This window comes from Puntigrus tetrazona, chromosome 17, assembly GCF_018831695.1.
Source record: "Puntigrus tetrazona isolate hp1 chromosome 17, ASM1883169v1, whole genome shotgun sequence".
NCBI classification, from domain to species: Eukaryota; Metazoa; Chordata; class Actinopteri; order Cypriniformes; family Cyprinidae; genus Puntigrus; species Puntigrus tetrazona.
The window spans coordinates 15,026,975-15,051,590 of record NC_056715.1 but is presented as its reverse complement, the minus strand read 5'-3'; the positions used below and the strand labels follow the sequence as shown (position 1 = coordinate 15,051,590).

Genomic DNA, 24,616 nt, shown 5'->3' with positions numbered 1-24,616 from the left:
GAAAGAAACCCGAGCTGCTCGCAACTGCCCTTAAACTCACCATCACATCTCACATTTGTTCTTACACTAAAATCTAAGTTGATTATCTAATACTTTTGTTCAAAGACGCTAAAAAAAAAAAAAGTGGAGTGGGAGGGAACTCCAAAGTCCCACTATTGCTATTGCACTTACAGTGTGATTTTTATAATCATGCTTTCAGCAAATATATGCAATCTTCACTTAAACACAGGTAGCAGATGTCGAAAACCAAAAGTCAAATGAGAAAAAGAATTGCGCCCCTCCCCCCGGAAAAACAACATAATTTATAATAAAACAGTACAAAGCTAATAGTAACAGTAATGATAATAACAATAAATGATATATCAAGCACAACCATTATAATCTGCAGAGTATAAAAAAAAAAAAAGAACCTTTGTAAAAGTGATTGTCATGTAAAGATAGAAAGTGTCAAAAACATTGAAGGCATCAGCGAGGTCACCGTTTTAATGAAAGGAGGAGTTCATTCGAATTTAAAAATGCTGGCATCGTCACGCTCGTGTCCAATTCTATACGCTGAACACCCAAAGGAGAGGTTAGGTAGAATGTTCAAGCTGAACATTGATATGAAATAAAAGTGTATATAGTATCAATAGGGCAGATGTCAAGCTTTAAAAGTAAAAAAAAAAAAACTTTCATATCTTCACTTTTAATTAAAATGCAAGTACTTCTACTATTTAGAAGTATATATATATATATATATATATATATATATATATATATATATATATATATATATATATATATATATATATTCTCGTTTCAGTTATTTTACACTTTTTTGCATCATGCTTTTTTCATCTAATATGCATTTTACTTTAGCTTTAAATTAGGGCTGTCAAACCAGTTAATCATGATTAATTGCATCTAAATTATATACATGTATGCGTGCATATTTATATACACAAATAAATATACACAGTACACACGCTATGTAAACACATACTTTTATTAATCCAGATTAATGGATTTGACGGCCCTACTTTGTCAATTAAAAAAAAGTCAGGATTTAGTTCAGGTTTTATTACAAGAAGTTTTTTCTTTTTTACTTATGTTTGTTTGTCCTTTTTAAAGATTGAAAGCCCTTAATCAACGCACACACACACACACAAAAAAAAATCACATTGCATAAATATTCTGGAATGACACGACGCTGAGAAAATGACAGAATTTTCCATTTCGGATGAACTTCACCTTTGAGATACTCAAAACAGAAAGCCCAAAATTACAGCACTGGAGATCAAGACCAGGCGTACAAGCACAGTTGTGCAAGCGTTTGGCAGTCACGTGGAAGAGAAAGATACCGTCGTTTTCATTTCGCAAAAAGGAGGAAAAGACTAAACACACACGCACACTTGCTTCCGTGTCCTTCCGCGTCCGCGGCACCGAATCCGTAACGGTTCGTTTCACGGGAGAACGGCGAGTGAGTTCCGCGCACGGACGCTGGAGAGATCAGTGTGTGTAGGATGAGTCCAAAAGTGCATATTATAGACACACACACACACACGCACACATTCACACCGACATGGCATGGCTTGCACTCCCAATAGCCCTATATCTGAACATTAAGCACCTGAATGCTCCTACAGCATCGGTCTCTGTCTTCGTCCGTCTCGTGTATACGTGACGCACATACACACTCTACGGGAGTGAGCCAGTCCCTGAAACTGTTCTTTTGGGATGGGTCTAGTTGGCTGGTAAAATGAAAATAAATAGGGTTTTTTTATTAATTTTTCTTGGCCATACGGAAGAGATCGTTAGCTAGTGCCAGTCTTCGTCATCTGCGTCCTCCTCTTCCTCCGAGGAGTCGTCGCTGCTGGCTCTCCTCGTTCTGCTCTGATCGCCCATCGCTCCGTTCTGCTGAGCGGCTAACAAGGCGGCTGCCGCCCGCTGCTCGGCCTCCCTCTGCCGGAGCGCAGCTGCCTTTTTCTCCGCCTCGGCGTGACTCTTCATGTGGGCACTGCGGCTCTTCACTTTATAGAAGATCCTGGAGAGAAAACAGCGTTCGGATCTTTAGGTCAGTGATTTGAACTCAAAGCTTGATTTCGTGAACTAGATTCACGAGTTAATCATTTAATGTGGTTCAACCCATTTATCGTAAAAGAATGATTCATTCAAGTGTCAGACATGCAGATGATTGAGTCAGCTGAACTCGAGAACTAGATCATGAACTAATCGTTTCAAGCGATTCAACCAATTCGTTACAAAGATCCATCTCAGATTCATATATTGAATGATTCAAGTGACATGCAGACACATTGGCTGGATTCATGAACAAATCATTTCGACCGATTCATTGCAAAAAGATCCAATCTCGGAATGATTTATTATACGATTCATTCACAAAACAGACATGCAGATCGAATCGGTGAGTTGAACTCGAGAATCAGATTGGCTGAATCAACTGATTCAACCAATTCAATGTTGAAGATCCAACTCAAAAGAAAGATTCGTTCAAGAATACTTATATATACACTTTTCACTGTTTCAATACAAAGATTTCACTGGAATATCATAAAACATTTGCGAATAAAGTCCAACAACTCAAAGAGAACAAAAACATTACAAAGCTGGCAATAAATATCACCATGATTTTTTTACATTTATATCACCATATTTAAATTTATGCACATCTTGGCATTTCCATCTAGCATTTTTTTACGCAATATTATAAATTGCTCACAAAAATAGGTGGATGGGAACACTGCTAGTAAGATGAACTGGATCAGTCAGAAATTATTCAGACTGGTTTTGTTAACCGAATCAAATAAATTCATTGCAAAGTCTGACTCAAAAGAATGAGTCATTCACGAATCAGATATACAGATCTCCATCTGTGTCAGTAAGCTAAACCAAAGAATCGTTTAAAAAATCCAAATAATTCAAAAAGTAGTTCACAAATCAAACAGAGTTGCACCCAAGAACCGGATCAGCTGGAATCATGAGTGAATCACTTCAACTGGTTTAACTGATTCATTGCAAATATCTGACTAAAAATAATTGTTTTGTTCATAAAAATCAGGAAAGCAGATGTCAGCAAGTCGAACTTGTGAACCAAAATGAACTAAATCATTAAACTGATCTGACTCGAGAGAATTTGTACATGAATCAAGCATGCAACTTTTCTCTTGAAACTGCTAAGAAGAGTCACAGGCCATTGAACATTTTCAGTGAATAATGACCTAAATTTGTTTTGTTTCTTACGGAAAGCTATATTACAGTGTACAAGTCATTTAAGCCATTTTTTGTGTTTCCTTTTCGGTTGTGATACAATACATTTGTCCTTGTGTTTAAGAATAACCAAGTTATTTTTGGTGAACTTACAAGTTACACAACTACAAATAAAACACTGGTAAATGAATCTCCATGAACTCCATGGTAATACAACGTTATCCTCATATACCGCAGTACCATTTTAATACTATTATATATAAATACGGTGATTATCCAGATACTGCCACTGTACTTCTTAGTAAGAAAAAAAAAAAGAAAGAGCATACGTGTGTATTCAGATCACAGACGCCGACGATGTGTACAGATCAGAGAACGTGGCATTCAACATCTCCATGGACTTGGTTGCTAAGAGACGGTTGATTTTAACAAGCCGACTGTTGCCATGGATAAAATCTCCAATCAAAATCAGATGTTGCCTTTTTACTGCTTACTACTAGACTGATCCGTAATGCACGTAACACCTCAGAGCGGACGAGTTTTACTGATTCCTAGTAAGAGCCGTTTTGTTTTTTTTATGAGCAGCTATATATCAGCTGCGTGAAACAACCACACCGCCAGTGCATGTCGTCTAGTAATAAGCACAACTCACCAGTGTGGAGTAAGATAGTTTTTGAAACGGCAGCATATATAACAAAATTATGAACAGCGGCTTTTAACACAAGCACAAGGACTTATGTCCAACATATCAACCTCTGAATCACTGCTGAATCAACAGGTGCATTTACAGGAATCACTGAAATTAATCTTTCCGATGCTACGTAAAAGTGAAAAAGGCCTTTGGAATGTTTTATTATATCAGTTTGCTTGACTGTGAAGCTAAATACACAGTACAATGTAACAGAAACTAAAATATTTAGTCAAAGTACATGCTACTGGCTGGAGAAAGCAGCTTGTTACTGCTACACTGCTGTGAAAACACCTGAACTACAGCCACACTACAGGAAAATGTGGTTAAGTTAGTTGTGTTGCAACTTTTAGTCGATGGCTCCCCAACACTGCAGTTCATGCATTGTGGCATAGTGATAAAATATGTAAATAAATAAAATGAAGGTATAAAAATTCAAGTAAATTTTAAAGCTGTCAAGCAATGTTAATCGCATATATTTTTTCTTTGCAAAATATATTAACATGTATTAAGTATATTATATATATATATATATAAATTTTATATGCATATTAATATTCATATAATTTATTATAAATAAATTTTATATATATATATATATATATATATATATATATATATATATATATATATATATATATATATATATATATATATATATATATATATATATACACACACACACACACACACATACATATACATACATACATATGTAAACATACTTATTTTGGATGTGATTAATGGCTTGGCAGCACTATTATATTTACAATAAATGTACATTTAAATACCAAAACAAATACAAGGTAACTGTGAAAAAGATAAAATAAGGTGCAATTTAAGTCAAATAAGATAATTTATAATAAACAAATGGTAAATTTTAATAAATTAATCAATGAATAAATAAACAAGCAAAATAAACAAACATTTTAAATAAAGGTAAATATAGGGCCGTTTCATAAAACATGTTCATCAAATAAGCCAGGTTTATTTCAGTTAGTTTGACTTATCGTCGATTGATTTGTTTTCGAAATAAGTCTAGCCTAGCTTATTTATGATGCAGGCCTCTGAAATACATGGTAAGTTCAAAGTAAATAATAAACAAAATATTGTTACACTATTGAAGTGACACTCCACTTTTTTGTTTTGGAATCCATTCATCTGATCTCCAGGTCTGGCGATAGCTCTTTTAGCATAGCTTAGCATAGATCATTGAATCCAATTAGACCAGTAGCATCACATTAAAAAATCAAGAGGGTCGTGCAAGCAGGAGGGATCCAGCCGTTTTCAGGCACTGTGTGAAACCACCGCACCTGCTGCGGCCATGATTATTATGCCGGAATGGGAGTATAGCTCCTATTCATATCGGCCTAGAAAATCACAACTTTTCTTTTTCCCTCCGGCTTTAGTACACAATATAACTACAGAAGGGTCAAGGCATAAATAGGAAAAATATCTAAACTATTTGGTCATTTTTAAACGTGATGCTCCTGTTCTAACTGGATTCAATGATCCATGCTAAGCTATGATAAAAGTGCTCTGGCCAGACCTGGAGATTGGCTGAATGGATTCAAAAACGGTAAAACTCAACTTATTAGCTCTAGCGGGCGTTGGAAAGTGAGCCTATTTCAAAGAAAAGTGTTCCTTTAACATTACTAAATAGCAAAAATTGTGTGTGTATCCCAATAAACTGACCTGCCACACTTCTTGCAGGGGAATTCACCCTCTTGGTTTGTTTGTCCCTTTCCCGTATTGCCAGTGCTTTTCCGGCCTGTGGTGTCAGAGCGGGGTTTAGATGTTGGTTGTGATGGAGGAGGATTAATCCCCAGCGTGGACGGATCTTTAGTGCTGTCTTCCTGACTTCTTAAGACCAAGACGGCAGCAGCCTAACAGGAAACGGATGATTACTTAAAGCAACCACAGCTAAATGCATACAGATATTAGACGCAGGAAACTTCCTCTGCGACGGCTGAGAGCTGGCGTAGTGAAGAAGATCTGGTTCAAACCGCTACTGTGTCAATCAGCAAGTCAGCACTCACTGTAGGTTACTCAAGCAGGATGGTCTCTAATTTGTGCACAATATTAAGTGCACCATGCATTCGATAAATAATTCAAGCTATTCAAGGTATACCACTAGATGGCGCTAAAAATACCCCAGTGTGCTGAACTACACATGACTAATGTCTATTGCAGACCTGTTTTCTTATTATGTCAAGTAGGCCAGAGATGGGCACGCTCACTGGAGAACTGCAGATACAAATTTCTGCAGGCGCCATACGTTTTTAAAACCTCTCGCAAATTAAATCTTCCCAAACTCACATTTTCAGTGGCCTGTAGCGATTGTGTCACCCTGCCCGGGCTGTTTTCTTGTTTCCTGTCACATGACCCTTCCCACTTCCTGCTCTCCTCGTCGTCTTTCCGCGATTCGAATTTCTGTGAACTCTGGAGGAGAAGAAACATTTTGATGCTTCTCTGGTTTGCGGGCCGTTCAGCCACCCAGGTAAGATGTAGACACAAAGCCTGAGGAACTCACTTTATTGTCCACTTCCTCCTCTGTGGTGGGTTTGGTCTCCGGTGGCTCCGCTTCTCCGTAAACAAGAGTTCCGTTTCTGCCGATCTTCACCTGCTTCTTATACGTGTAGTAGAACTCCACACACTGAGCCACCGTCTTGGAGCTCACCTTCAAGTCAAACATCAACAATTCATCATTACCGGTGTTCAACCCATGCAAAACTTGCCATCATAATGCTGGGCTGATAGGGTTGCTAGGGCGATGCTATGCAGTTGCTAAGGTGTTCTGAACGATTTAAGTTTGTTTGAAAATTTTTACCACTGGTTGCTAGTGTGTTTTATTTTTTGCTAGTATAATAGGATGATTTATTTTGCAAGTATTTTTGTGTTTATTCATTTTAAATGTTCATGATTTAATTAACTAATAATTTCTAAAAATGCGTCACACGTTAATAACAACAAATCGAATAGATATTTTCTTTCTCTTCGTATTTTTATAGCAATATGGTACAAGATTACCAGTGTTAAAATCAATAAGATAAACAAGATCAAAAATAATCAAATAGTAGTGTTAAGTATAATGTTACATATAATGGATTGCTTTTCTAAATTCAATTTTTGTCATGCAATTAGGATTCAGTAAGAATTAGTAAGTAACCCAATCGGGTTATTGCTAAAATATTTTATAGTGTTTTAGTGCATTGCTATGTGGTTGCCAGAGTGTTCTATTTATTTTAAGGCGTTGCTAAGATTTTCTGCTTGATTGCCAAGACATTCCTAGCATATTTTAGTGCATAGCCACTGCCAGGGTTTTTCACTGTCAAAGCCTTTTCACTCCGAACTCGAAAGTTTGGCGCAATTACGCTTTTAAACCGAAACAATAGATCCCTACACACAGTCATTTGCAACACGAAAGAGCGAGGATTGTGGTTTTGTAATCGTTTCTATAATTTTTTTCCAGTCCCTCTGCAACGAAATTGGGTCGTCCAATTAGATTTGTGCTAAGATCACATGCCTGGAGCTGCTGCCGTTGCCTGAAAGAATGAGAGTGGTGGCGCTGTTTAGGAAACCAGTGCAAACTAACACAGAAGAAGAGTATTCTAAGAGAGCGAGATAAGGATGTGTTCTTGTTATCAGTGGTATCTGAGAACAGATTTATTCTCACGTTCTTTACGCCGAACGTGTAACAATCTATGAATTCTCTTCATTTGACGTAAGCCGAGTTCCTAACGTAAGCTTAGAAGAGGAAAGGCGAACGAGGATAGAGCAATGCTAAACTCCAGTAACGAATTAAGTGTCGAAAACGAGAAGTCGAAAAACGTATATTATCGTACGTATATTGATCTGCGTATCATACGACGAGATATATTATGCATAACTGTTGGCGCCACCTACTGGTGAAGGTGCGAATTAGCAAAAGGTGATCAATCTTTTTAAGCGCGAAAGCACCGTTCATCTCACTTTGTCACCGTATGCTAGGATGTGTTAAGTGCTATGCATGTACAAGGGTGCGTTTCAAGTGATGCTATGATGTTCTAGGTGGTTCCCTACTAGTAGAAAGACAAACGGGCCGACTTTCTATATTACTTGTCCCTGAATTGCCTTCATGGGATTGAAACTCATCGTTATGAGTTTGTTCAATCCTATACGTACCAGTTTCTGGACCATGAAAAAGTCCTTCTTGTAGGCAGCAATGCCTCTGTTGAAGAAACGTCGCTCCTCTGGCGTCCAGCTGTCAGAGCCTGTGCGGGACAGACAAGCGGTGCACAGAATCAGATAGCGGCTGCTGTCCGTTTAGCCTGTCCTCTTATAGAGCACCCCCACCCGCTAACACAAACACATCCGCACACAAAGGACAGAGAGGGGGCAAACAGCCAGCACACACATGTCCAGACAAACAATGATGCCGCTGTCTTCTCCTAGGATTTAACAACATGCCACAGACGCACTCCCCCTCCTCTCCTCCCGTACTCTACCCAGCAACCAGCTCGGTCACCCAGCAATCTCTCAGTCGATACCCCCTCCCCTCCACTCCTCAGCTGCTTTTGTTTATAACGGAGACACGGAGCGTGGTTTGGAATGCCAGTGCAGGGGGTGACGGGGTACCACATGCCCTACGGATTAACTCGCATCACCCCGGCCAGCGAAAACAAAAAAAGGGTGCAAGGAAAAAGGACAGTGTGCTTGATGGTGAGGGGGACTTACCGGAGTAGTGGTAGCTAGCCAGAGGGTGCGCTTTGGGAAAGATGGGGGTTTTTAGCAACAGAAGGCCGAGGGCTGCCTGAAAAAGAAAGTGAAAAAGAAAGTGAAATTAGCACGGCTGAGGAAACAAAACTGGCTGTGGTGTGTGTGATGCGTTGTGGCTGAAGAGACGAAGTCACAAGTTAGAGAAACGCAGGTCAGGGCATGTTGTGCCCTGGAGTGGATATGAAGAGATTAATGAGGACAGGAGAGATGCAATTCTGCAAGACCGTCGCTATATCCTTTACAACATGTGTAAAAGGCTTTGGCTGAAGGCGTTTAACCCAGCTGTGCAAGTCACTGGATAATCCCTCTTGTTCTCTCCACCTTACACTCTCTCAGGGTACGATAAATCGAGGACAGCGTAGTCTTTTCTGGGTCATCGAGTTTGAACGCGAGTTTTTTTTTCTTAAATATGGCCCTTTTTCAACTTTTTCAACCAAAGTTCAACATGTTGCAGCATGTGCAATTTCATACTGAAGCCCCAAAAAGTGTCTGGACCCTCAAAAAGCACCCTTAACGGTGCTTTTTGAAACTCAGTCAGTTAAACCATTTCGTCGCAAAGTGATTCGAATCGGATCAGAATCACAGACCACCCCCCCTACAAATCACACCCTGCATATACTTATAATCAAGCTCTTACAAACTCTTCTCACTCTAAAAGTTATTTCTGGGAAAAAAAACGGTTATAATTCGCAACACATAGCATGACAGGCCATCATAGGGCCAATCTGTATGGGATTTAAGTTTGCCGCTGATCCCGTCTGACATACCTGTTAATGTGATAAAATATCTACAATCAAAACCATGTTAGCTAGTGGTTAACAAAAATTACTCATTTGCATGAGAAACAAAGCAACAAACAATTTGCAATTACAAAACGTAAGATGCAACAAGATAAAACTATTAAAAGCAACAACATGAAACCAATGTCAGGGCATCTCTCTTATCACTGACATTCAGTAAACACCACAAACCTCACAGACGCTTCACAAAGAGTCGAGCTGACTTTCAGGTTCTGCAGAAGAGCTTCGCATGTAATACAGACCACAAAACAACAAATAGCTTCTTATTTTGCAGTGTACTTGGCTCAAAGCACAAGGCACATGATTTAGTCATCTTCAGTGTGTCGTTCTGGACATGAGCCTGTGATTGACAGGTGGTTGCCATGGCGGCGGAGCGACAGCTCAGCAGTAAGCGGCTGGCTGCTGTGTTGTTGCAGCTGCTGGCTCAGCTCAGCGAATGTTGAAAAGAATCATATCAAAACACACGCACCATTTGTGTTTTCATAAAACAGGGGTCAGCAATTACCTGGACCGAAATCGGTTATCATAAATAAATAAACCAGGGGGTTTGGGAATCTAGTGGATTTCAAAGGGCCCCAAGTGTTTCATATGCATGCTGGTTTGTGAAAAACTGCAGACCATGTCATTTACATACACACTTTCCATATGCGTCTAATGCGTTAACACAAACACACCAACAGGCTCTTGTTTCAGGCTCTTCAACGCATAATTCCACAATTTCATTTTAAATCAGCAAGATTATACCTAAACTGATATTTCCTGCCACAGATTTCACCAGAAATCCTTATATGACTCAAAAATAAACTGCTCATTCAGATATTGTCTACTCGTATGACAAACCATCTATCGCTCTCAGTGATCAGCAGTTTAAGAAAAAGGAGCAGTCGGGCGTAAACAGGTTTGATTGGTACACAATACAACAGGAAGTGCACTTAAAATGTCAGTGCTACTTACCATGACGTCACCCTTGCATTCATACAGGCAGTGCATGGCCAGTTCCTGATTGGTCCCTCCTCCGTGCAACGCACTCGAGCACGCCAGGTGCATGAGGTCATTCACTGCAGGGACACACAGAAGGTCCAGGAAAGACACAGACTTAAACATACGGTCGTGCAGATTCAGTTTAAACTTGGTAAAACTGCAGAACCTATTCCTCCACCTTCGTTTCATTCAATTTAATGAATAAAAAAAGAGAAGCTAATGCGGTATTGTGTAAGTTTTAAACCTCTTTGCTGTTTTTCAGTGTTGGCCTCCAGGTCAGGCAGCGGCGCCCACACCAGTTCAGCCTTGTGTAGGTCGTGCTGCGCCGCTGAGCGCTCTCTCAGCTCTGGGACCTCCGCCTGATACCGCAATCCAATGTTTATCCGACTGCAAGAGAGAGTGAACATAAACAGTCTGCTGTAGCAATCCAAATTAAATGAATACAATTTCTTTTTTTAAACGGTGCAGCTCAAAATCATCAGACCACTAGAAAAAATTTTATATAGTATTATATGTATATCTATTACATTGTCTTTTTATATTTTTACATACTTGTATGTTGATACTTTTAAACAAAGAAATAGGTTATGCTGAACACAGAAGATGATGATGACATGCTAGTAAACAAACAGTTGTTGGTCCCCTTTGCTTCTGTAGGGATATAAATACTATGGAAGTCAAAGGGTCCCATTTCATTACCAGCGTTCTTCAAAATGTTCACAAAAGATCTTTTTGATGAAATCTGGGAGTTTCTGACAGCAATGCAACTACCATGGTTAAGGTCAAGAAAGATAGTAAGGACATCATTAAAATAGCCCATGCATCAATGGTTCAACCATAATTTTATAGAGCTATAAGAATACATTTAGAAATTTTACTCTCATGTGAATGCATGCTGACACAGAAGAAAATAAAGTGTTGAATGAAGTTATTTTTGTTTTTTTACACAAAAAGTTGAACCGCCGATGTCACATGGACTATTTTAACATTGTCCTTACTACATTTCTGGTCCTTGAACGTAATAGAAACATTACCATCCATGAATTGTCAGAAATCTCTTGGATCTTAATGCGTGTTCTGAAGATGAACAAAGGTCTCACGGGTTTGGAATAACATGAGGCTGAGTAATAAATGACTGACAATGAAAAAAGACTAATATTAAGTTTCTCCAAAACCTAATGAGCATAATTTGAGAAACACCTCCAAAATCCATTGTGGACAGGTCACAAGAACTACTAAAGGGGAATATTTGTGGTGTCAAAGTGTATTGTAAGCTAAACATGCGGCACAATGAGGCTGCTACTGAAATATGAAACATGCCTATGTAATGAGAACTTCCTGTGAAACAATCGCATTCTACTTCAGGTCAAAAGCGCAGGTAGTTTGTTTCTAAAAGGTGTCACAACCATTTAAGAACTATTAAAGTTGTTCCAGACTGTCGTTTCAATTAATTTATTGCTCATCTTGTTGTCAGCTCCTTTTTTTGAGAACTTCGGCATTCACAAGAGTAGATTTTGACCATGGGTATTTGCATAAAATTAACACCCCATGTTTCTGAAAGCCAAATGTTCCAGTATCTCACTGCCAAGGTCTGGGGATAAGGCAAGACAGATTGTGTTTTATTATTTTGTTCCAGGATGTGCTTTCGTGGTGCATTGGCCAACTCCAAAATGAAGGGATATGCAGCCATTCACTGTGTATGTAAGAAAGAAAGAATTCAACCAAACACTATTCTGACCATTAGATAAACCAGCTGGTACCAGTCAGAGAAGATATCCCATAATTCACTCTGTTCAGCCACCATCCCCCACCTACTCTGTTCTTGAAAAGATAGTTGCATGTATGATCCAAGAAACCCACTGAGATGTCATTTTCCTTAAACACACTACCAGATCCATTTGTGCATGACATAACAGCTCCCAAACCAGCTCCACTGTTAACATACAAGTTAAACCATGAATTTTGCATCTCTCTACAGCAGAGGTGCCCAACCCTGCTACTGGAGATTGACAGTACTGCAAAGTTCAGCTCCGACTCTAATCAAATACACCCGCTTTTAATTTTCAAGCGATCCTGAAGACCTCAATTAGTCGCTTCAGGTGTGTTTGATTAAAACTGGAACTAAACTTTGAAGGACAGTCGATCGCCAGGAGCAAGGTTAGGCACTCCTGCTCTACAGTTTGCGACTTACATCAAGAAACAGCAACATAACAGCACTGCAAAACCTGTTTACGCCACTTACATTAGCAGCGTGTAAACGAAGCAGCAGCGTCTTTAACAGCAGGCACACATTGTGCTTTCATACGGTCAACGTTTATGCCGTGTAAAGCTGCAGCTCTGTACAACAAATGAAGCTATTTCTGGGATACTCCATTGAGTATTGTCTAATAAATGTGAGGAAACAATCAGCTATTCTATATGACTGACGTTTAGCCAGCTGAATGAAATCTAGTAAGCAAGTAGCACAGCAAGGTTAACCAAGTGAAGAAGTTATCATTTGGCCAGAAGCGTAAGCTAATTAAAGAAACTTGTGAAGCGTAATACGTGGGGGGTGTTATTTGAATAGCGTATGTACTTACGGCTCAATGCTGACAGGTGTAGCCTCACTCATAGCAGAGAGAACTGGAGGGGTTATATCACTGCTGTCTGGACATATACAAACAAAAAGACTGTACTTAGGCGCAAAGTAAACACTGTTTCTTATTATATGTCCTCCTATTCATGATATGCACATCAATTATGTCTAATTACATATATCCTGGCTTGTCAGGACATATATATTAGGTATAACAAGTTTGTTCTAAACTCTAAATGAGGCGCCTACTTACAGCACTTTAAGCAGTTACATACGGTAGGCAGCTTATTCTAAGGCAGCATAGCATGTCTCCTTTGCTAAACAGGTATGCCTAGCATTCATTAGAGGAGGTTAGGAGACAAACGAACAAATGACAGTGGACAGATTTTCAGACACTCTCTAAAGTATCCAGTACTGAGTTATTAGCACAAGTTGTTAGCTTAGCAACTTATGCTAAAATCAAACTTCATTGGAATCAACTGTTCATCAAGTTAGATGTAGAGGTACTATTTGTGTGATGCACATGGAGTTCCTTATAAAATTGTAATAAAGTTAGGACAGGTAGCTAAGACGTTTTGGAAAACTGTTTTCAAATCCATTCAGCTGATCTCTGGTTCTGGCGGTAGCACTTTTAGCTGTAACTTAGCATAGATCGCTGAATCTGATTAGTTCATTAGCATCTTGTTTAAAAATGACCAAAGGCGTAATTTGCTTCCGTACCATGGTACCGACAGCACCGATGGCACCCATGATTATAAAGCTGAAATGTAGGAATGTAGTTCCTAGCCATATTGGCCTAGAAAATCAAACGTAACTACAGAAGAGTCAAGTTTTAAATAGGAAAATTATCTAAACTCTTCTGTATTTTTTTTGCAAGATGCTAATGGTCCAATCCAATTTAATGATCTATACTAAGCTAAGCTAAAAGTGTTACCATTGGGCCCAGAGATCAGCTGAATGAATTCAAAAAATGCTAAAAACTCAACTATTTAACTCTAGGGGAGTTGGAAAATGGTCATTCTTTAAGTTTAAGTCATTCAGTTCTAAACACTGACTATGTGATCTCTGTTTAAGGTTGTATTCAACTAATTCTATTAATGCACTTTGTAGAAACAGTAAAAGAAACTCACTTGAGCGCAGGAGGCTACGGGTGGCAGATTTTGGAGTGGCGGGTGGGGGCAGCCCCTGATTACTTGCTGTTGCTGCAGCAGCGGCCGACAGGAAGGTGGAAAAGTAAAGACCCGAACCCTCTCGAACCGGGCTGAGGATGGGCGGGGGTGTGTAAGGAGGCATGTTGAGGGGGTTGTCGACCAATCGGACTGGAGAACGTAAGTGGCTCTGGTAAGGTGTTATTGTAGAGTACACCGGTGGAGCAATGAAAGTTCCAAGCTTGGGTGGGGGTATAAAGAGCGGTTCTGGACGAGGACGTCGTTTGGCTTTGGCCGATTTGCCGTCAGCTTCACTTCCACTTTCTGCTCCACCATTCTGTAGAAAAGATTAGATGTTAGCAAACAGGGTAGTGCAGAAACCCTCTAAAATACATAGACCATATGCTATCTGGATGATCTTGGCAAGTCTTGTCAGATCTCATAATTGTGGTAGTGAAATGGGGTGGGGGAAGGCTGGATTAGGGTACAGTAAATGGACGGGGGGTTGGCAGAAATTTGAGGATTATTGAGGAATTTTAATCTAGGTTTTAAGGGAGGGGGTGAAATAGATAAGTAGGCAAAGAGAAAGAGAGAGCGAGAGATCATGGGAATATACAAAGGCATATGTAAAGGGTTCATCAACTGAGAAACCAAAATATAAATCACTGTACTGTTAAAACATTCTACAAGTTTCAGAAGTCCAAACTGTCTTGTTAGTCTAAGAACAACTATAAAATGTTTCTGGTAATCAAATGAAGGCATAAAATGTTACATTTAATTTATCCTAATCAAATAAATTAAACACTTATTTTTTGGCAAACAAAGTGCTGCACAACAGAGGTTTACTGTTAAAATAAAAAAAATAGATTATTTCTTTAAAATTGTGTTTTATTATTAATTATTATTAGTAGTGGTATTGTTGTTAGATAGAGTCTTAAGGCTGCACAATAGTAATGTATTTCTGCCAGTTTCTTCACGTTAAACCAACTTTTATTTTGACGGGTTGCTTTGAATTTCTGTTACGTAATATGACGGTAGTCAATATAAACTGTAAAATGCTCTTGAAGTTACAATCAGAGCAGCTGAAGATGATATTTGCAAAAATGATAAAAGCCAGTTCATTAATGTTTAGATAAGATTGTCCAGTTTGTGAACTCACCTGGCCCGTGCTCTCAGACAGCGAGTTCCTCAGTGAACGTCGTCGAGTGACAATTACAGAAGTCTTGTAATCGGAGCAGCTCATGTCATGGGTGCTAAAAGGCCGTGAAGGCCAACTAGCTGAGAGAGAGGCTTGCTCGTGATCCGGGGACAAGGAGTCAGTCTGCTTCACTGGCACAGAGACTGGAATGACCAAGGGCATGAGGCTGTCATCTCTGGGCCGCTTGGCACTCACCTGATCCACCTCAGCTGCCCCTCGACCTGGACCCGTTGGGGCAACAGGGGGGCTCCACGGCCTGTGTGACTCTTGCTGACAACACACATGATTAGCACAGTCAAATGAATAGTTCAGCAAAAGTCCCAAATCTCAGCTCTGTCTCGTTTCTTTCATGCATATCAATTATGTCTACACTGCTTAAGAGCTGATAAAAGATATATTAGTACAAGAAATGAGGTTAGCTCAAGACTATTTTCAAAAACATCTTAATGAATCAACTGCGACCTCATTTCTCTCTAGGAAGAAACATTTTGCCCTACAGACCAGCAGCAGACCGCATGAGGATGTAAAGGTATTTGTCACAAGTGAATAACATAAAAGGCATGTCAGCACAGGACAATACCTCCAATATAACCAGACTCTCTTCTGGGTATGTTAATGATTAGAGAATATTAGGTTTACTCAACTGCATTCATACTTCTCCAAAAAACTTAAAAACGTAACTACACAAAAAGTGGCACTCTTAGCAATTTCACAATGCCTGTAAATTTCAAAACCTCTTAAAAGAAAAAAAAAAAAAAAAAAAACACAATGTCTGAGTCAGAAAAAAAAGCCTTTTAGGAGGAGCACTAAACCCATGTTTCCCTTATTGTGAGAGCAATTCCTGTTTCTCCTCATTGCTAAATCTATGCCAATCCTAATGAGTACTGTAACTTCACTGTTATGGAAAAATGCAATGCAATATGCGTCACAACTACCATGTGTCTAACTGGAAGTTGCATGAAAATCTAGAAATCCCTTAGGATGTGGACTGTCTTATCTGAACTCCGGCCTTGCTGGCACCATTAAGGTATTCAGCTTAGTGCATGAGGCCCTTGCAGCTAACTCACCCTTGAGCAAGAGCTGTTTTTCAGCCTACATTTAGAGTAGGGGAGGTTTGGAGGCATAAAATGACACCAGAGACCAAAAAAAAACAACCCTCATTGACTTATGTACCTACTTCTTTCGAGAAGCTAGAATCAGCTAACTTGAGATTTGCTTTTTACTGGACTGTTCTTTCTGTATTCTCATTATCTGACCCACAGATCAACAGTATATGTACACACCCCCTTTTTTGTTATCATCCGTTGGATGTCTAAGGCGAGTGCTGCTGTCCTTTTCAAAGGAAGTTTATGTAACAAGGAAAAGCAGAGTGAACTAAATAGCGCGGCCCAGAAACACTTAGATCCTCTTGTTAAATTTGACTGCTAATTGCGCTAATTCTCTGCGCGCAATAAAGGAATGAACAAACCAAGCAATTAACACTAGTCCACATAAGCAGCATCTACTGCGAGAGGATGAAATCTCTTAATCTTCCATTCTAAAAAAAGAAGTGACTCTGTGACACTGCAAAATCAAAATTAGTTATGCAAAGAGCTCTGCTTTTGGCCTTCGACAAAAGAAAAAGCAGCTCTTTATGTACATCAGTGTTTAGGCATCCAGGGGCTGCACATGCAGGTATGTGTATGAGGTGTCTGTCAGGTAATTGTGGTATGGAAAAGCCTTTGTTTGGTTCGAGAGATCATGTGACCTAATGGCAACAACCAGTGCCTGTACTAACTCTACACATCCCTATCAACTGAGAAACCTGCAGAACCTGTATGCATTTGAAACAAGTAGTGCATCCTCACTGCACAGCGTTAAGCAGATAATGACGTCAACTTCCCTAAGGGTAATATGTCATCCTGAAGTCACAGTTCAACCTTTCATCAAAATTTATTTTAATTCAGTCTTACCTTGACACTACGTGAGGGTAGAGATTCCCTTTCCGAAGCCTTCTGAGCCAAGGTTTCCAGGTTGACCTCTTGCGACACCCTTCTCTTACGTCGTGTGCTCTGGATTACACCTGTTGGGGCGGCCCGGATGTCTTGTGCCGCACTGCTCTCAGAAGCACCATTCTGAGAACCCTGGGTGTGGAGATCAGTCTGCATGACAAATGGGTTATCCGAGGCAGGGCCTCCACCCTCTTTTGAAAGCCGACGTGATCTCCGGGGCCCAGGTTGTTGGTTCTCGATGGATTGCTGGGGGACAGTTGAGGGAGGCTGAGAAACGGAGTCTTGAGTCTGTGTTGATGGGGGATCAGTTGTCTCTTGGGACTGTCCTGGTAATGAGGGCGGATGCTGATCAAGTGAAGAAGCATGTGGCTGCTGGCCCTCGGAGTAGTTTTCCAATACATGCTGGTTGTGAAGAGGCTGCTCAGATTTGGTTTGCTGCTGCACCAAGTCTTGTTGTGGTTGAATCTGTTGCATATGTTGTTGTGGCGGCTGCTGCTGCGGAGTATGTTTTAACTGCTGTGCTTGTTGCTGTAACTGTGATTGTGATATCTGTTGTGGCTGTTTCTGATGCTGAAGTACCTGCTGCTGTTGTCGCATCTGTTGTCGCAAATGCTGTTGTTGCCGCTGCTGAAATATTAACTGCTGCTGCAGCTTTTGCTGCTGCTCTTGTTGCTGTAGGTGCTGTTGTAGTTGGGAATTCGTCTGTGTACTGTAATTCAAATTCGGCAAGGTCCGATTGCCCTGAACTACCTGATAGTATCCCGCTACCAAGTTCTGCTTGGGCTGTCCGAAAGCTAACTGAAAGGGTTGCAGCACGGAATTCCCAGGATTGGACTGTCCGTGCTGCTGCGGATTTAGCATTCCAGGCTTTTGTGATTGCTGAAAGGCCTGCTGCTGTTCCCAGTCCATGCCCCGGCCAGGTTTGGTCGTATCCCTAAAGGTCTCTCCACTTATGTTAGCCACTTGTTTTTCAGTTGTCCTAATAGTCGATGACTCAGGTTGCTGCTGCTGCTGTTGCTGTTGTTGTACTGACATGCCCTCATGCATCTGCTTTGCAAAAGCTGCCTGAGCCCCTAGGTAAGGGCCAAAGTTCTGGGACCAAGGGGTCATACCCTGTGGCCAATTGTTTGTTCGCTGTTGAGGCTGCAAAGGTGGGTCTTGGCGCGGCCACTTCATGGACATCATCTGTTGGTAGTGCCCACGGCTTTGATCGCTCTTCTCTGGGCTGAAAATGACAGAATTGAGGTAGGTATGTGGTGCTTCTGCATTCAAGCTTTCCACACCTCCGCTGTCATTATGGCCTGGCCCTGAGGGAGGGACCCCAATGCCATAGTACGGCTCTGTATGCTGAGAGGCCTCTTTCATCGCCACACCCTGATCGTTAAAGAAAGTGATGCGCTTGCCCGTTCTTTTTGCGTTTGGTTTCTGCTGAGGTTGCAAACTCATGACTTTCATGAATATAGATTCTGGGGAATGGTGGAGTGGGAGGTTAAGGAGATAAGAGTTCAATTTCCCAAACCACACAAAGCCGTCTCTGGTTCAATAAAGAGTCTTAGAGTATGGACAAAGAACCCTTGATTGGTTTAATGACAGTTAATGGTCATCCAAACCTACTCAGCATGGTAGGAATGCAGGTAAGTTTTAAAAGAAAAAAGTGCAACATCTCCTGTTCAGAAATAGCCGTTTCAGTACGATGTAGCTCAAACATGTCCATTTGCTTTTTTCCGCTCACTGACAACTTCTCCGCTCTTGGGATGTCAAGCTGGGTTGAGAAGTCTTTAGGTTAGCTTGTTGCTCATTCATTGAAGACAACCTAAGAAGAAAGTGGTGACAAATATTACGGTTAGCCTTCAGAGTCAGTGCTTCGGGCTTAGTGGGGGTTCATTGAAATAGCCGTTTCAGCAATTTCATGAATAGAACCCTAGAGAAAAGAATTTGAAAGGGAAAGGTGGATTGTTAAGGCTTGGTGGAGCCGTGACATTAGCAGTTTAGTGGAGATGATGAAACACTGTTGAACAAACTGCAGGTAATTTGTTCAGTATGCACAGAAAGTAACAGACTAATCTTGGCAACCAACAAACCAAGATGACACGTATGCGAGAACGTTATATGAGAGTAGGGGGAAATGTGCACGCTACCACAAATAATTGTTTCTAGATTGATAGCAGAGAGGACCACAGTGAAAGTGAGTAAGATGAAGATAGATGTACAGTTGCACACACAATCCCACAGAGTGTGAAAATGTACTAGCCTAGTTTCACAATGAGATTGTTAGAAGGTAATTCCCCCCATAGTTGACATCAGCACCAGAATATTAACATTAAAATCAATAAGTCTATCAATAATCTGCTATACCCTCCTCATAAATAATGTAGAGCATGTGCATATGTGGCTCTCACATGTTTGCATATATTAAACAATATATATATTTTTTATATTTATTCAAGGAGATAAATCTTTTAAAGCACTCTACCTGATCATTTAACATATCTTTTGTGATCCAAGTTAAATAAGATTGGTTTACTGTCCTTTAATTGCTGAGCATACATTAGTGTTTCTGGTTTTACTTACACCTGTCTTATGTGGCTTTTTGCTGTATTACAATGTTCTCTATGCTTATTACACACTTGCACTGACACCTAAACCCTTCATATGCATGTCCTTATCACTTGCATATTACTTATAGCATATATATTTGCAGCTTAATTGCATTTTAAATACGTTTTACACCACTTATTTTGATTAAAACTAAAAAAAGAATTCAAATGATAAATGCAATTTAATTTTTTTGCATGATTAAACAGAAATGTAGGCCTATATTAACCAACTTAATTTCGAAAAAAAAAGCAACTAAATAACTGAGCATTCAAAATTAACATTCATTCAATTAAATAACATTACGCCAAGTGTATAAATGCTGCGTACTCAAAGCAGGCATTTAAAGCTGCAGTATATTCAGGGTTGTCGCAACGCAATGTGAAACACCCCTAACTGCGCGGGGATGTAAACAACAATTGCATCAACCAAACCAGCGTCCACTTAAAGTGCGAGGGCCACATCGCAGGTTAAATGAACCTAACACGTTTCAGCGCATTGCATTTTTTTATTCGAGCAAACCAGCGCACGGCGTTCTGCTGATAAACAGTGAACGCGCGTAATTGTTATTACACTGGCGAAACTGCACAAGACGCAGCGACGCGCGGTTACACAAGCCACGGTTTTAACAAGAGAACGCGTTTAATAAGCTCGTAGCGTCAAGTACGGTTACCTAATCGTGCCTAGGTCTTAATTTAAACCGCAAACGAATGCAGAAGAGACTCGAGCGCTGAGGCATGAGCGAGAATTCCCCTCAGAGAGAGAGAGAGAGAGAGAAAGTGCTTGTGGCTCAAGACCTAGTCAGCTCCCTCGCTAGACAGCATTTTAAGGGGCGAAGACTCAGAACGGGGTGTATAGTTTAGGAGAGTTTGTCCACTTTTAAAGTTATGGTTTACGCAGGAACTAAAATGCGTTCTTCGCTCCCCCTCACGTTGTTCCAAACCAGTGTGACTAAATGTTCCGCGGAAAATGAGATGTTGTGCAGAACGAGAGCCACTCACTTTCATTCTGTGGGGGGAAAAAAAAGCAGCGCCCGACGTCGTCTAACATATCGTTCTGTGCGCCGTAAAAAGCGAGTCGTGGGGGTTTGGAACAACCTGTGCGTGAATAAATAACGGCAGAGCTCTCGTTTCGTGCGTGTACTGCTAACGCTTATCCCTTTAACTCAACGCGCTGGTTTGTTTACGCGACGCGGCGCGGTCGCGTTGCGTTCGAAAAGCGCGTACGAGCCCCTCGAAAAGCTGTCTGGGTAAACAGCTCAATGTATTTTGAGACACAGACAGAGTGTTTGCATACTGGGTGCCCTCCCTGGACCCCCCTTCCTAGTGAAGCCAGCTCAGCGCTATTTACCAGAAGTCCTTTGTTGCAGAAAAGGGATTATCCAGTCACTAATTCCGTGTCACACTGCAACAAAGTGAGACAACAATACACCCTATGAAGCATGCTCGAGCAGCAAAATAATAAAAGTGGCAAATGACAAGCCCCCCCTCCCGTCTCTTCCTAGTTGTCAACTCTAGTGAATGTAAATTGTGCGCAAGTTAGTTCATGCTTTCGGTGTTACAATGGAGTAATAACCACACGTAGCGCGCGCGCTCGAAATCGACTAATATTCTGCCGTGACTTAATACTGTTCGCTGTCCCGCAAAACATTTAACATCAGGCGTTTAAAAAGCATCCTTACCGTGCTTGTTATTCTCTGCGTCGCCCTAAGAACAACTGCAAGGTCCAATGCAACAGTAGAGAAATGACTGCATGCTTATCCACGATTGAGTCATGCAATGCTGACCTCACTCCAGTAACATTCAAGTCAAGAGGTAGATCCTCCTGCAAACGAAACCGCCGAGAAATGGAAATGGAAATGGAGGGCTTCTTTGACAAAATGGCGTGGCGCTTTTCAAAAACAGTTGCACGCGATTTCGTTATTATTGCGCGCACAAGACGCCCCAAAACAGCGCGGTCCACTCGTACGTGAAGTATGGAACAACACATTCTCTTTCAGCTGAAGTCTTGTGATCCCCTACTGTCCCGTTGGCCACACCCACTTCCGCTACCATATAAGGCCTTTCCCCTTCCATGCGGGGCGCTGAATTACAGCAAATGCACAGGCCATGCGGGAAATTCCGTCACTGGGAAACGCGCTTTAAAGCGTGGCTTGTACCAAACATCCCCATCCATACTTGGATCGAGTGAATGAGTTACAATATTTGTGGTCAGTGAGCAAAAAACGAAGCACGTGGTTCAAACTAGCAGAAAACCAGTTAGTCTTTATGAGGTTAAATCATAAAAAGGGCCAGATCTGCGTGGTCGTATAAAATGGGGACCAGGAGCCTTGTATAAGAACAGTTATAAGAAATCAGCTACAGAGGTGAAGTGACTATAACCACCACCCTCCTGATAGGGCAGCATAGATACTGTAAAATACACAGGATATAGGATGTCTGTATTTTCATTCGTTATCATTATCATCTGAATCAGCGGTTTAATTTGACATGCAACAAGCTTTTTTTTATCTACAAGTTTAAGAACTAGAAATAACATGTCTGAGCAGGGGAGGGGTTTGTAACACTATTCGGCGCACTCCCACTGGATACAAAGATTGTCCTATTTTGCACAATGTACCGTCTAGGCCTACATTTCCCACAATTGTAAGAGTGACTAACACAAGCCTGCTAACACATTGTTTTAGATGATCTGTTATGATGATGATGATGATTTTTCAGCCGTAATGCATTATATTTTGGCATTAAATTACAGAAAACTAGTTATCTCTCTCAATTACGTATTGTTGCCGTCCACTGCTGTGGTGCAAAGAGTGCTCCAGATAAATATTACTAAACGGCTGTCACTCGTCTTAGTTCATCGCCATCTCATAAAGTTGCATTACAATGAACAAAGGTCTCTAGGTTGCACAATGATGAGATGCTGCTCCAGTGATCTGAGCGGAGCAGATTTTTAAAAAAAGTCGCAGAAATGCCATCATGTTTGAAACAAATGCGAAAGAAAAAAACATTTCTAATTAGTTCTAGTTTCCGTTTACCACTATAAGCGTTTACCCAACTATGGCAACTTCCACTTCTAAAAAAAAAAAAAAAAAAAAAAAAAGCCACGGAAATGTGTAGAAGCTTGGTTTGTTTCTTTATAATTAAAGTTTTAATCGAAACACTGGAAACAATTACATGCATAACACTTAAAAAGTCCACTTTAAATGTAACATCACTCTTGAAACTGCATGTAAACTACTTCGACACGCAACAGACAAATAAGAGAATATTATTTCACAATCTTAACTTTCCTCGAGAAAAAAACCCTCCCTGGTCCCATTCATTCTTAAAGATGACAAATAGAAGTGTATTGGATATCCAAAAAAAAAAAAAAAAAACCCAGATGTAAATAGCTGTCTCCGAGGTGCATCATTGCTCTCAGGGGCCCTACTGAATGTAACTATAAAGTCTCCATTCTCGCTGATACGACTGCTATCAACAAGGGAACACTGTGAACATAACTGTGATAGAGTGCGCGGCGTCAAGGCAACCGCTGCGATACAGACTCCTTTTTAACAGCATTTGGGAAACTTCTGGACTCTGCGTAACGCCGATCACGCCTGGAACCGGGAGCGTTTGTGCGCGCGCGCGGAGGCTCAGCGGCACGGACATGATCGAGCATGTGCTGCCGTGAGTAAGGAGACACCCGTAGGCCTCGCCGTGTCAGTGTTCCCGTCCTCTCCCTCCGCCGTGGCTTAAAATAAAGCGCAAAGCCGCCAGACACGCGGCCGGCCATTCACAGGGTATGGCATGCGCTGAGTTGCACCAGCCTCGATAAACAATCCGATACCTCGAATGCTATTCGGGCGTGTAAAATACGATTCTCAGACATTACTGTAAATAGATGCGCGCTGCAGGCAGCCTTCTTGCGCTCTCAATCGTTACGTGCGGGAGGGCGCGTAAATGCGCGCTTATTTAATAGTTGCAATGCACGCGCGATTCCCAGCCAGAAATCAAACTGGAAGTACACGACCGATTTCGAGATGTAAACCCCCCTCCCATGCACTCCCTGGCTTAAGGGGGGTAGGCTGACACAAGTTTATATGACACAGTTGTTGCAACACCACCGAATGTTGCACAACAGTAACATGATCCATCACAACGCAGGTACAGGACCGACACAAGCGCCGCTGATTTAAAGGGAACGCTTGCGTTTTGGTAACGAGAAATCGACATTTGTTGCAATGCAACTGTCCCCCTGACAAGCGCTTTCCGTCGCTCACATGTGCAGCTGCAGCGCGTCCCTGCAAAAACGCGTTTACGCGAAACGGTTCGCCACCCGCAACGCCGAAAAGCGCGTCTGATCCGTTTCTGTCATACAAGTACGGAACCACCCAAACGAATTCGTGCTCCAGAAGAACAAGGTCTGCTTTCGACGTCCTGCAGAAACTCGTCGCGAGGGGGGAAACGCATTCAGGCTGGGTCTAACTGGAAAGGAGTTATTGCGCGTTACATTACCTCTAAAACATCTGCGACGCAGCTCCAGCGATCCAGATCTTTTTCGCGTTGCTTTCAAGAAAAAAAAAGGGGAAAAAACTTTAAGCCTTTGCCTGTAGCGTCACTTCCTCGTTGGTAACAAGAGCGCCACCCGCTGCAAATTGCACAGTGATGTAATTTTTCTCTTGCGCCTTTAA

At 41.1% G+C, this 24,616-nt stretch overlaps 1 protein-coding gene across 2 annotated transcripts; it reads right to left on the bottom strand.

The window, feature by feature from the left end:
- Positions 1–1,739: 1,739 nt before the first annotated feature.
- Positions 1,740–24,588, bottom strand: mideasb (mitotic deacetylase associated SANT domain protein b). Of its 2 annotated transcripts, none has more exons than XM_043262988.1 (13): positions 24,441–24,588; positions 17,308–19,159; positions 15,317–15,625; positions 14,140–14,494; positions 13,014–13,080; positions 10,679–10,821; positions 10,408–10,511; positions 8,612–8,687; positions 8,060–8,148; positions 6,429–6,575; positions 6,215–6,337; positions 5,591–5,781; positions 1,740–2,023 (listed from the first exon to the last, which is right to left on the bottom strand). In XM_043262988.1, exons 2-13 carry the CDS (start codon positions 18,799–18,801, stop codon positions 1,798–1,800), a joined length of 3,324 nt encoding a protein of 1,107 aa, XP_043118923.1. In that variant the 5' UTR covers positions 18,802–19,159; positions 24,441–24,588; the 3' UTR covers positions 1,740–1,797. The 2 variants fall into 2 exon arrangements, with proteins under 2 accessions (XP_043118923.1, XP_043118921.1); XM_043262986.1 differs by lacking the exon at positions 24,441–24,588 and adding an exon at positions 21,623–21,946.
- Positions 24,589–24,616: the final 28 nt, after the last annotated feature.

Excerpts from the sequence above, each read along its gene's own strand:
- mideasb (XM_043262988.1), bottom strand. The coding sequence starts at position 18,801 with ATGAAAGTCATGAGTTTGCAACCTCAGCAGAAACCAAACGCAAAAAGA. Across the intron at positions 13,081-14,139 it reads CCGTAGCCTCCTGCGCTCAA|ACAGCAGTGATATAACCCCT; the intron begins GTGAGTTTCTTT and ends GTATATGTCCAG. Across the intron at positions 6,338-6,428 it reads AGGAGGAAGTGGACAATAAA|AGTTCACAGAAATTCGAATC; the intron begins GTGAGTTCCTCA and ends CTTCTCCTCCAG.